At 36.7% G+C, this 13,324-nt stretch overlaps 1 protein-coding gene across 1 annotated transcript in view; it reads right to left on the bottom strand.

Annotated features, from left to right (window-relative positions):
* LOC150097442 (BBSome complex member BBS2-like) overlaps positions 1 to 13,324 on the bottom strand; it is a 539,668-nt gene that overhangs the window by 297,311 nt on the left and 229,033 nt on the right. The window contains exon 7 of the mRNA XM_090406918.1: positions 9,587 to 9,769. Within this exon, the coding sequence (XP_090263044.1) occupies positions 9,587 to 9,769 (183 nt within the window). The remainder of the gene's footprint in view (positions 1 to 9,586; positions 9,770 to 13,324) is intronic.

Raw genomic sequence — 13,324 nt, forward strand, 5'->3', positions numbered from 1 at the left:
GAAAGTCTCATTGATGGTCTCCGAATTTTTGGTAAATTAAAGCAGATTCTAGGAATAGAATCCTGGATTTTATCTTCTCCTATATAAGAGGGAGATTTTTTTTTCCCACTGAATCTGATGATTCGTATTCATGGCAGAATAACTGTAGTGCAGTTGTTCTGCCATGAATGAACACAGTTATGTAATGAACAGAGTTCCTGTGTTCTTCCAGGCTGAAGATATTAGCTGCTCTTCCTTCTTTTTCAAAGTAAGAAAGTTTTCAGGAGCAAAAAGATGTAGTAAACCCGGGGGGGTTGATACGATAGACAGGATCTTTAGGTTTTTGGGTAAGGGTAGTTATTTCTTGGTATAGTTTGAAGGATGTCTGTATGTTATTCATTCATTGCCATTCCCTTTACCTGGAGAAGCTCAGAAAAAATTTCCTGTTTTAAAAAAAAGTAAAATTAAATTACGTATAGTTTCTGAGAAAATTCCCATGTTACTTCTCTTAAACACTATTATTATAATTATGGCTATTATAGCCTGTTTTTGTTTAAGAGTGTCCCTTATTTAAATACATTGGCTATCATTACTTAAAAAAGGGGTATGTATATATATATATATATATATATATATATATATATTTTTTTTTTTAGGGCATTATGGGTGAGTATAGAAGGCAATTATGGCAAAATAAAAGAGGTAGAAAAATTATGTACATACCTTGTTTTGAGTCTATGATGCCTTCCAATTCCATGATCCCGCTGAAGGTTGTTTATAAACGGTGGGGGGGGGAGAGAACATGGGGGTGTGTTTTGATGCGGGGAATAAGTTTGGAAACCGGGGTTACTATTATTAATAATATATATATAAATATATTATTTTGTTTAGGGGAGGCATTTTTGTGGAGGGGGGGGGGGAAACGAAGGGGAAGAAGGGTATATTTATATGGAAACTTGGGCAGGGGTTAACGGGGTGTAGACCGTTTCAGTCGACTGACTGTCATCGGAACTTTGTCAGAATGAGTGTAGGGCTATGTCATGGCTGCAAGTTGCATCTGCCAAATAAGGGCATTTGTGGTCGTTACATGGCTGGAGGTGTGGCTTAATTTGTAAGTTCTGGATCGTTCAACATTCGGAAATTAGGTAGGGGCAGTGGACGTTAATAGAATTTTCATCGAATTTTATAGCAATAGTTTCGGATATTCTGAGCATTGTTTCGTTGTCTCAATGCCATAAAAAAATGAAAACTTTATCAACGTCCACCACCCCCCTACCTAATTTCCGAATGTTGGATGATCCAGAACTTACAAATTAAGCCATGCCTCCAGCCATGTAATGACCACAAATGCCCTTATTTGGCAGATGCAACTTGCAGCCATGACATAGCCCTACACTCATTCTGACAAAGTTCCAATGACGGTCAGTCGACCAAAACAGTCTACACCCCATTAACCCCTGCCCCAGTTTCCACATAAACATACTCTTCCCCTTCGTTCCTCCCCCCACAAAAATGCGCCCCTAAACAAAATAATATATATATATATATTTATATATATATATTATTAATAGTAACCCAGGTTTCCAAAATTTCCCGCGTCAAAACATACCCCCATGTTCTCCCCCCCCCCCTCGTTTACAAACAACCTTCAGCGGGATCCTGGAATTGAAAGGCATCGTAGACTCAAAACAAGGTATGTACATAATTTTTCTACCTCTTTTATTCTTCCATAAGTGCCTTCTATACTCACTCATAATGCCCTAAAAATATATATATATACCCCTTTTTGAGTAATGATAGCCAATGTATTTAAATAAGGGACACTCCTAAACAAAAACAGGCTATAATAACCGTAATTATAGTAATAGTAAAATTAAATGTTAATTGAAAAATAAAGTTAATATGAAATAATGTACTGCACTGTATACTGCAGTAATCTTGTTCAATAAATTACAATGTTTTATTGTTGACATTGTGACTATTCATATTTCTTCATCCTGTGCCGATAAATTAACATTCTGCAGTCATTCTTCCTAACTAATAATGATTTTCCATTAATTTTTGAAGTGAGCAACTTTTAGTGTTAAATACTTTTATTACAAAGTAAAAAATTGTCCAAGTGTTAGAGTAATAATAATAAATACTCTGGAATGGGAAGTGACTATTACAGAAACTATTACTTTTCACTTCTGTTTGTATTATACAGGCACCATGTTTGTTAAAATATTCATTCATTCCAACATGTTTGAAGTAAGAATTTTATGGTTATTAAACTCTTGGAAATTTCTCTCTCTCTCTCTTTGTGTGTGTGATTCTGCAAATTGTCAGTAGGATAAATGTGGTGTTTTATTTAACATTTTCACTGCTAAGCTCAAGTTATCTCAAGCAGTTTATAAACAGCCTCCTAGCTAAGCACACGTATTTTTGAGCACATTTCTGCATTTAAAAAATCTCTGCCAAAATAACTTTTAAACTTCTGTAGAAAGTTTTCGGTACTGAGACCACATTATAATATAAGGAGTTTAATAAAAATAAACAATTAAATTACATAATTGTATGAAGAGCAAAGGCTTCAATTCGGCGACCTGAAATTATTTTAGTTATGAAACAATATGGGATGTAATATCCCTTAACTAAAATAATTTCAAGTTGCCGAATTGAAGCCTTTGGGAGGTGAAAACAATTCTCTTTATACAATTACTAATTTATTAGGACACCTTCTTGGCAATTCTTATAGTAGGGTAAGTTCTATTCGCTACAAACTTGGTATTATCTAGGTCTACCTACTCACTAATGAGACCTCAATAAAGGTTGAAACCGGTCTGGGGAGTGACCTTCTCTCATAATGTAGAATAGTAATATAGCTCCTAGGAGCTGGGTTTCACATTATGGGTAAATACCAAGAACAGTGATCAGAGCTTGCTTCACCCTTACTATGAGTTGCCTCAGTATTGCACTACCAGGTGGACTATGAGCTGGCCTAGTGTTGCACGATCCAGGTATTTGCTTACGCTTGGACTCGCCGAACTTTATATAGTTTCTATATTTGGCTATGAAACAATATGAGCTGTAATATCCCTTAACTAAAATAAACAATTAAAACCTGACAAGTTTCGTGTGCTGCTGTAAGACTCACATTATCAGGGGTAGTGGTACATAAAAGTTTTACACAACAAAAGCCTATTGACAATTAGTTACACATATTAATAGGCTTTTGTTGTATAAAACTTTTATGTACCTACCCCTGATGATGTAAGTCTTACAACGCATGAAACTTGTCAGATTTTAATTGTTTATTTTTAATAAACTACTTATATTACAATGTGGTCTCAATACCAAAAACTTCCTACAGAATTACTTAACTACCGAAACCTACGTACAACTTTATAAGTTGTACAACTTTATAAGTTTAAAAGTGTACAACTTTTAAACTTATTTGAATTTTGCTGGTATGTGGCAAAATTCAAACCTATTATGAATTTAATTCAGTTAAGCTCAAACAATTCTCTGTCTTCTTCTGCTATCTGGAGGAACACATCTGTACTTGGTATACAGCAGAAGAAATCTCCTAGTTGATGTGGCACATGGTCTGTGTCATCTCGGGGATAGTAAAAATAGAAGGAAAAGTGTTATGATCAACAGTCATAACACATCTATAATGAAGCTCTATTGTGTAATAGAATATAATAAGAATAACATAAGCAGTTGACAGGTCAGATATGATGAATAGTTTTCACCTCCTGTTAACAGTTTTGAAATTCTCAGACACTGTACAAAGTAAAAACAGGAAAAAACATAATATTTCCATAATGAGCTAAAAGGCTATTTTACCGGCGACATATGTTAAGTAAAAGGGAGATGGTAAATCCTGTTTTATTTTATAGCCGGGTACGAAACTTGGATCGAAATCCATCAAAATCCAGAGTTTCATGCCGAAAAAACTATCAGCGAGCCCAAGTGTAAATAATCACTTGGGTAGTACAACACCAGGGCAACTCCAAGCAAAGGTGGAGCAAGCTCCGTCACTAACCTTAATATTCTCTCATAATGTAAAACACAGCTCCTAAGAGATGTATATATACTGTTTTACATTATGAGAAGAGGTCACTACCTAGACCGGTTTCAACCTTTTTTGAGGTCTCATCAGTGAGTAGGTAGACCTGGAATATCAAGGTTTTAAGTGAACCGAACATACATATACCTCTACTATCAAATTGCTGAAGTGGTGTACTCCTATATTGTTAATTACTATGATAATGAGCCGGGTACGAAACTCGGATCGAAATCCATCGAAATCTATAGTTTCATGCTGAAAAAACTATCGGCAATCCCAAGTGTAAATAATCACTTGGGTAGTACAACACCAGGGAAACTCCAAGCAAAGGTGGAGCAAGCTCCGTCACTAACCTTAATATTCTCTCATAATGTAAAACACAGCTGCTAAGAGATGTATATATACTGTTTTACATTATGAGAAGAGGTCACTACCCAGACCGGTTTCAACCTTTTTTGAGGTCTCATCAGTGAGTAGGTAGACCTGGAATTTCAACCTTTTTTTGAGGTCTCATCAATGAGTAGGTAGACCTGGAATATCAAGGTTTTAAAACCTTGATATTCCAGGTCTACCTACTCACTTCAATACATACACTATGAGATATGCCATTTGACTGCATGCACATTAAGAGAAGAGCACGTGTAAAGACTACACCATCAACATCAACACCATTGCTAAATGGTGTTGATGTTGGAAGAGAAGACGTTTATTGTTGAGCATCATTTTCATTCATATGAAGTTTTAAAGGCAAATGGTACAAGCCTACAACATGTTTGTGAGCAGTTTGTTCGTAGTTTCCATAAGTGAGCTCCAAGCAATAGTGTCATCATTACCTTAACAGGACATTTGGGGAGACCATGAATTGCAAATGAGAATCATGGGTGTGTGTGTGTGCTGAGCAAGTGTTACAGTCTCTGAAATGCAGTCAATGCCAAACAGCAGTAAAACTTGGGATACCAAGGTGGTCACTACCTTGGTATCCCTTATGGAATCCTTAGGGAGCTGGGTGCCTTTTCACATGTCATTCAAGTGAGTCAGTGTTTAACAGCAATGGATTTTGTTGCATGGCAGGAATACTGTGAATGCATGCTGACCAATATCTATGAAGATGAATCTTCCTCCATAATGTCTGGTTCTCAGATGAACTGCATTTCTATTGAAGCGGTGCGGTCATGTAAACAGATGAACCTGCAGGTTTCTTGGTTACACGAGACTTGAATTCGTTCAAGAGAAACCTCTTCAAAGTGAGAAAGGTCACCGTATGGTGTGCAGTTTCCGGCCATGGCATAATTGGGCCCTACTTCATTGAAGAGGGTAGTGTAACTGTGACCTTGAAGAGCAAACGCTACATCAAGAATGCATCGGTTGCGTTCACCTAGGATTTGCATAGGATGTGTCATGCAAAAAACATTCCATTTCGTGCACAGGTAAAGGGATTCTTCAGAGCAGAACAACTTGTAACACATCATACGGTTCTAAAGCCTATTTATCAGAACACTTCCCCAGGAGGCTCATTTTGAGGTTCACAGAATTCCAGTACCCTTAATGTTCTCCTGATCTCACATCACTCAATGCCTTTGTTTGGGGTATGTTGAAGGAATGGGTATTCCACCATGACGCATCTTCAAACCTTGAACTAAGGAATAAAATTACAAGATATGTCCAGCAGATGCCCCAACGCTTGTTCTCCAAGATGACAGAGAATCATTGCATGTGCTATGAAACCTGTCTTGAAAGGCAATGTAATCTACCATCGTTAATGCTTTATTCTGCTGATAGTCATGGATGAAAAATCTTCATGTGCAAACATATATTTCTTTGTTAATAAAACTGCATAACATATATCATTGTAGTTATTCAGTACTGGTTTTTTTTTTTTCACCAAATCTGTATATGGTGGAGTAAAACCCAAGATATGTCAGGTGAACAGCCTATATTTCTACCCACTACAGGGCGAAGGCCTCTCTGCAGGAGGTTTTGGGTCTACTACTCCCATGATGGCCCAGTCCATACTGGGAGAGTGTCACAACCATCCATGCCTATGCGGGATTCGAACCCGCAGCCACTTGGCTGGAGAGTGGATACGCTAACCACTCGGCCAATCAGGCCGACATGTCAGGTAAGCAATGTTAATTGGAACTCTATAATTTGGCCATTTCTGATAAAAGGAATGGTTTTTGGTTTGGTTTATGCTTTATTGGCAAGAAGACTGTGTCAAAACAAAAGTTTGCAGCAATACATAAGGTTTACAGAAACGTTGAGGGGAAATATCCAGTTGTTTGTTGATGAAAAATCGAGGATAATAGTTAATAAAAGTGATATTGTGATCCTGTTGGACAATATAAATTGACTGACAGTATGGGAAAAGGAATTACCAGTTTAATGGGGCAAGGCCGGCAAAGGTTGGTCGATTGGTAGAGCCTCTGCTACTAATGGCTCAGTTAAGTAAGTTTGAGCACGGTTAGTAGTTGAAAGGGGCCAATCGTTCGATGCTGTTGGCACACTCTCCCTCGATGAGTCTTTGGACTCCCTGGAGGTGTCAAATAATAATAATAATAATAATAAATGGGGCAAGTGTAAGATTATGCAATTGGGATGAAATGATTACAAAGCTACAGTACACTGATGGAAATGGACAGCAAAAAATTGGTGAGGTTAGGGATTTGGGGTTGATTGCAGATGAGAAGTTGGTTTAGAGAGCATATTGCATAAGTGTCCAAAACAGTTCATCAGATTACCTGGATCTTGAAAAAATAAGCAGAGATAAAAATGGTATATTCCTCTTAATATGGCTTTTACAACCACGTTTATACTACTATGCACAGATGTGGTTATTTGTTTACCATGTGATGAGAAAGTGGTGAAGAGGATATGAATGATCAAAAAAGTGATAGGTCAATGGATTAATTTTTACCATCCTGTTCCTTTCCATCTTCAATAGATCATATAAACCTTGCAATGTCTTCCAGCTTTGAGCTTTCCATTCTGCATAATCCAAGCACATCAATCTTTCTTCCCTTCATAAAATCTACAAGTTCATTTTCTTTTTCTATCAGGGTTAGTATATTCAGAGTTGCAAGTTGTAGTTTCTTTTGCTATCCTGGTTGTTTAACCATTAAGATAATTTTTTAATACTCTTATTTTGATACTTCTCTAACAGTTCTACTGCAATTAAATACCACAATTGGCTTGCAAAGTCTGTCACATATCACCAGAGCCCCTATCAGCCAGGTGTTTCAGGGTTCCTTGTCTTTACAGTTACTGGCAACAGCTTGGAGTCCACAAAGTCCCCCAGTATATATCATCCTAAAAGCAACCTGTAAACGTGTCCATTTCTACCTCAAAAATGTCTGTTCATCTAAAATATGGAATTTGGACTTATGAAGTTGTTTATAGATTAAAAAAAAAAAAAGCAAACAAAGTTTGCGCCTGAAGTATCTTCAGGACTGAGGCAACTCGTGGTAAAGTTGGACCAAGCTTTCATCATTCCTTGTCTCAGAATCTCCCATAATGCAAAGCACATTTCCTTGTGGACATATATAATGCTATGAATTAAGGGAAGGGCCACTACCCAGACCGGTTTCGACCTTATTGAGGTCTCGTCAGTGGGAGCCAGACCCAGAAGTGGTCATACTAAGACAGAAGCAATGGAGAAGTCATATTACTTATATAAGTTGCCAAAAGATGTACCACCTTATTATTAAGTTACTCTGGATTTAGAGAAGATTGTTGGAAGTTTTTTTTCACTTGGTTAGACTATAATAAATTTACTTTAATCCTTTATCCAAGTATAAGCAAACAAAGTTTGCACCTGAAGTATCTTCAGGACTGAGGCAACTCATGGTAAAGGTGGACCAAGCTTTCATCACTCCTTGTCTCAGTATCTCCCATAATGCAAAGCACATTTCCTTGTGGACATGTATAATGCTATGCATTAAGGGAAAGGCCACTACCCAAACCGGTTTCGACCTTATTGAGTGTTCAAGTACAGGTCAAACTCCAAAAACTCAGTGTTGTTCCCCTCAGTAACAGGTTCACCCTGCCACTGAGAAGAACTCTCAGAACCGGTTGGCTCTACACTGTGGTAGGCTCACCCTACCACTGAGCAGAGCTGCTCATTTGTTCACATCTCATCTGAGGAGTAACAGCTGTGCCTCAGTTACCTTCATGGGCTACAGCATTGCCATTCATTATCCCCCCCCACACACCCAGGACCTAGGTGACAGCAACAGCCAAGACTCAGTTAAAACTTCATGGACTACAGCACTGCCATTCATCACCCAAGCTTCCAACCGGTTTCGACTTTTATTGAGGTATCGTCAGTGGGAGCCAAACCCAGAAGCAATGGAGAAGTCATATTTACCTATATGAGTTGTCAAAAGGTGCACCACCTTATTATTAAGTTATTTTGGATTTAGAGAAGGTTGTTGGAAGTTTTTTTCACTTGGTTAGACTATAATAAATTTAGTTTAATCCTTTATCCAAGTGTAAGTAAACAAAGTTTGCACCTGAAGTATCTTCAGGACTGAGGCAGGTGAACTGAAAAAAACTTCCAACAATCTTCTCTAAATCCAGTGTAACTTAATAATAAGGTGGTATACCATTTGGCAACTAATATAGGTAAATATGACTTCTCTATTGCTTCTGCCTTAGTATCACCACTTCTGGGTCTGGCTCCCACTGATGAGACCTCAATAAGGTCGAAACTGGTCTGGGTAGTGGCCCTTCCCTTAATGCACAGCATTATACATGTCCACAAGGAAATGTGCTTTGCGTTATGGGAGATACTGAGACAAGGAGTCATGAGAGCTTGATCCTTTATCACGAGTTGCCTCAGTCCCGAAGATACTTCAGGCGCAAACTTTGTTTGCTCACACTTAGATAAAGGATTAAACTAAATTTATTATTGTTACTGGAAAATCAGAAAGATCATTCAGCATGTTGATCAGGACCTACCATGACGTGTCGTACTTTGATTCGATGGAGGCTAATGAATCATAACAACACAGTGATCTCTCAATTATCTAATCCTCAAATGAATAAACTTCAAATTAACTCAATCCTTGGATGGGTTAGTGTGTCAACTGACGTCTGGTACAGTATCACATAATTTTACCTTCGGTTAGCCAAACCTTCAATTATCTGAATGGTGAGCTGCTCTTCTGGATAATTATTACAGTATTATTTTGCTTATAATAGTTGAATGAAGAGTAACCAATATTCTTTATTTCATGAATGCACAAGGTGCATTTTCTAGACTGAATAATATTTATGTAAAACATGTGACTTAAGCAAAGGATCTAAACCACATATAATATAAAAGGATGACAACCAAATTTTTTTTTTATTATTATTATGTTTCTGAATAAGGATATCCAGCTATCAAATACAAAAAGTAAATTTCACTAGACTTGCACTAATTGTTTAATATGTATCACATTCTAGAATCAATTTCAGTTCAACCGATTTATTCATAATATTACAAAAAAGAAGCAAAAGAATACTTTCATTTTAATACTTTGTAAATTCAGATTAAAGGTTAAAAAAATTCACCTTTATCCTCCATGCTCGCTCAGCTCCCCGATATACTCCAACTGTACCATTTGCTAAAGCATAGCCAAAATATTCTGGCATGACAGCACATAATCCAGTAACTGCTTCTGTTTCTGTCATTTCAGATATTATTGCATCATCTCTAAATATCCTAATGTCAAAATCTTCAGATCCAACTATTAACTAGAAATCAAAAATACCAATATACTGATGATACTTCATTATTTTGCCAAAGGTTAAAGTTAATTCACATACATCTCATATACATATAACTTTAGCTTCTGAGTAATCAATAAAACTGAAATTCATTATGTTATTCATTATTCATTGCTTAATAAAAGTTCCACAATTAAAATAATTTCAGATATTTTCAGTAACATGTCCTGAAAGTAAAATGGCTATTATGAGCATGTGAATAACACTGTTTTCTGATTCATTTTAATATAAAGATGAAAATAAATATAACTTCAAACATTTAAATCTTCCTACACTATGCTGTAATAACTCATTGATATTTATTATGACAATAATAGTTTTTTGATAACAGACACTTCACATGATTAACTATGTGAGGGCTACAGTGTAGAATGGATACATTAGGGTGGGTAATCATGAGAAACTCAAGAATGAGCCTATAGCAATAATATGAAATGAAGATATTAAGTGAAAAAGAGATATTTTCTATGACCTTAGTTTCCAAGGTGGAAGTTTTTATATTAGATAATCAGTAATGGATACTGATTATCTAATATAAATCATAAGATAAGATAAAGATTATTATTATTCTCATCACGTATACATAATATTTATATTATACAATTTAGATTGCACAATTCAATTTACAATTATTATACAATAGAAGTATTACTATCATATATTCTGTTAGTTCTTACATTTTTGGGAGACTATTTATTTTGTTAAAGTAAATAAAAATATTTTTTTTACTAGGGGGCTCTTCCCCTGACGCCTACGGTGCCCCCCCCGTGTTCCGGACTGGTAGGCTGGTTCTCCTTGAATTCTGATGACTCGAATTTTGAAGACTCGTCCCTGAGTGTTGAGTCTTTAAAAGGGGGCTCTGCCCCCCTTTTGAAGACTCTGCATTTGGTAAATATGGTGGCTGGGTGGAAATGGTCCCTACTGCTCATGCAACTCTCACTTCTGGCTCCAAGTAGCTGGTAGAGGGCACCAGCAGCCACACCCTGGGACTGTGCCTTGACTGGCATGCAAAACCAAATGAGGACATCAACGTTTTATGCTGTAGTGAAGAAGAGTGTCTCTTCCTTGTTGCACTTGAAGACTGGAATGGCAGAGTTAACAGATTTTTAATTTGTTAACTCTGCCATTGATATAGTCCAGGCACACTCTGAGACAAAACAGAGATGTGGGCAGTCGTTGTGGAAGACAGAGGAACCTCACTACCTAACCTTTCATAGTAAACCATGAAACAGAGAACCATGTCAGATTTAAGCAACAAGGTTGGGCCCTCTGCAACTTTTGTCTCTTGGAAACATTACAGGGAAGAAGAGAAAGAAACTGGGGAATGTAAGATAATACTATGAAAATAGCATATGAAGATACCTTAAACCCTCCAGTGAGGGTATCACCTAATTTTTCATGTCTGAACACCAAGAATCTTTTCTTAAGGCTTGCAACTTGGAATGTAAGGACCTTATATGAAGCTAGGTAGTTAGATAACCTAATACAAGAACTTGAAACAATGAAAGTTAACATTTCTGGTATCAGTGAAGTCAAATGATCTAATAATGGAAAAATAAACAGAAAGTCATTCAATTATATATTGATGCAGAGACAGTAAAAGGAATGGAGTAGCATTTGTACTAAAAAAATAAGACTGCCCAATCCTTATATGGATTTTGGCCTATAAATGACAGAGCAACTGCATTAAAAATAGCAGCTCAACCTTTTAATTTTTTATCATCCAAATATATGTACCTACTTCTGATTACCCAGACAAAGATGTAGAACACTTCTATGAAGACATTCAAAATGTACTTAACAACACCAGATAACATAACTATCGTTATTATGGGAGATCTAAACGCTGAAGTAGGCTCAGAAAAGATCTCTTCCTGCATGGGAAACCAAGGCCTGGACACAGAAATCTAGGAAGAGAAAGATTAATAAGTTCTGTGAAGAAAATGATCTGATAATAACAAATACTTTGTGTAGCCAACCTCCTAGAAGACTTTACACATGGAAAAGCCCTGGAGACAGCTATAGGAACAAGATTAACTATATAATTATTAAAAAAAAAAAAAAAAAATTCTGGAATAACATCTTGCAAGTCAAAACATATCCAGGGATTGACATTGGATCATACCACAATCCTGTGATCATTCAAGTAGCAATAAAATTAAAGAAAAAAATGAAACCTATAAATACAGAAAAGTATGATCTTGGCTCCCTTAAAAATCAAGAAATACAAGATAAATGTTTAAAGGAACCGGTACAATCCACTGCTGTAAACATTCCTGATTCCACAAAGTATCCTTATCATAAAGACAAGATTGAGGATAGATGGCAGAAATTTAAAGAGGGCATAAAAAGGCAATAAAACAATTCTCAAATTTGAGAAGAAGAAGAGTAAACCTTATATGAATGACAAGATACTGAAAATGATGGAGGAAAGAAAGAAACACAAAAATCGTCCTGAATATAATCACTTAAACAAGGAGATCATGAAACAATGCAGGATTGCAAAAGAACTATGGTTTAACAACAAACGCAAGGAAATTGAGCTTTTTGGACAAAAAACATAAAACCAGAGAACTTCATGAAAAGTCAGGAAGCTAACTAGCAAATCTTGGAAAAGAGTAGGCTCTCATTGCTTTGAAGATGCCAGTGGAAATCCTAATGGAGAAACAAAATAAGGGATAGACGGAGAGAGTATTCAAAGGAACTCTAAAATCATGATAGAATAGATAAGTAGGTGCAAGAAAATTTGAAGGGTCTACTCTTCTTACCTGGAAAGTAACAAATGCCATTAGGAAAATGAAACCAGAAAAAGCTTCAGGAACGGACAGAATTATGGCAGAATGCCTAAAGTATGATAATGCCATAAGATTTATTATTATTATTATTATTATTACCCAAGACCCCATGGCATCAAAGACTCATCTAGGAGGTCCTTTTATCAAACACACACACACACAGCTCATCATACAGTGCTTTAAACACACTCAAATTCTCTGCAGACACTACACTCTCAGGCAAGGCATTCCAATCATTCACAACTCTGCAACAAATAAACCTGCTTCTCACTCCCCTACTCAAACCCTCCTTATACAGCTTCCAGGGATGATCTCTGGTTCTCCCCTGATCTCCCACTATTTTCTGTAGAACCTCTCTAGCATTGATCCTATAACAATCCATTAATAACCTGTAGGTCTCTATCATATCTCCCCTCCTCCTCCTGTCCACCAGACTCTGCAAGTTGAATCTTCTCAATCTTTCTTCATACTCGACATTCCAGATTCCATCTCTTCATCCTTCTGAAAACCAAATCTGGGCACAATAGTCCATGTGTGGCCTAATCAAAGCCTTATACAATGGAACAAGAATCTCCCTACTTCTACAACTCGGTGTTCTCCGCATCATTCCCAGAAGCCTTCGTGTTGTCTTCACAATTTTGGCTATGTGTCCCCTAAATTTCAGATCCTTATCCACTATCACCCCCAGATCTCTTATTTCCTCCACCTCTGACAATATATCCTCACC

The sequence above is a fragment of the Typopeltis vanoorti genome, chromosome 17 (assembly GCF_054136105.1).
Source record: "Typopeltis vanoorti isolate ZY-2024b chromosome 17, IOZ_Tvanoo_1.0, whole genome shotgun sequence".
NCBI classification, from domain to species: domain Eukaryota; kingdom Metazoa; phylum Arthropoda; class Arachnida; order Uropygi; family Thelyphonidae; genus Typopeltis; species Typopeltis vanoorti.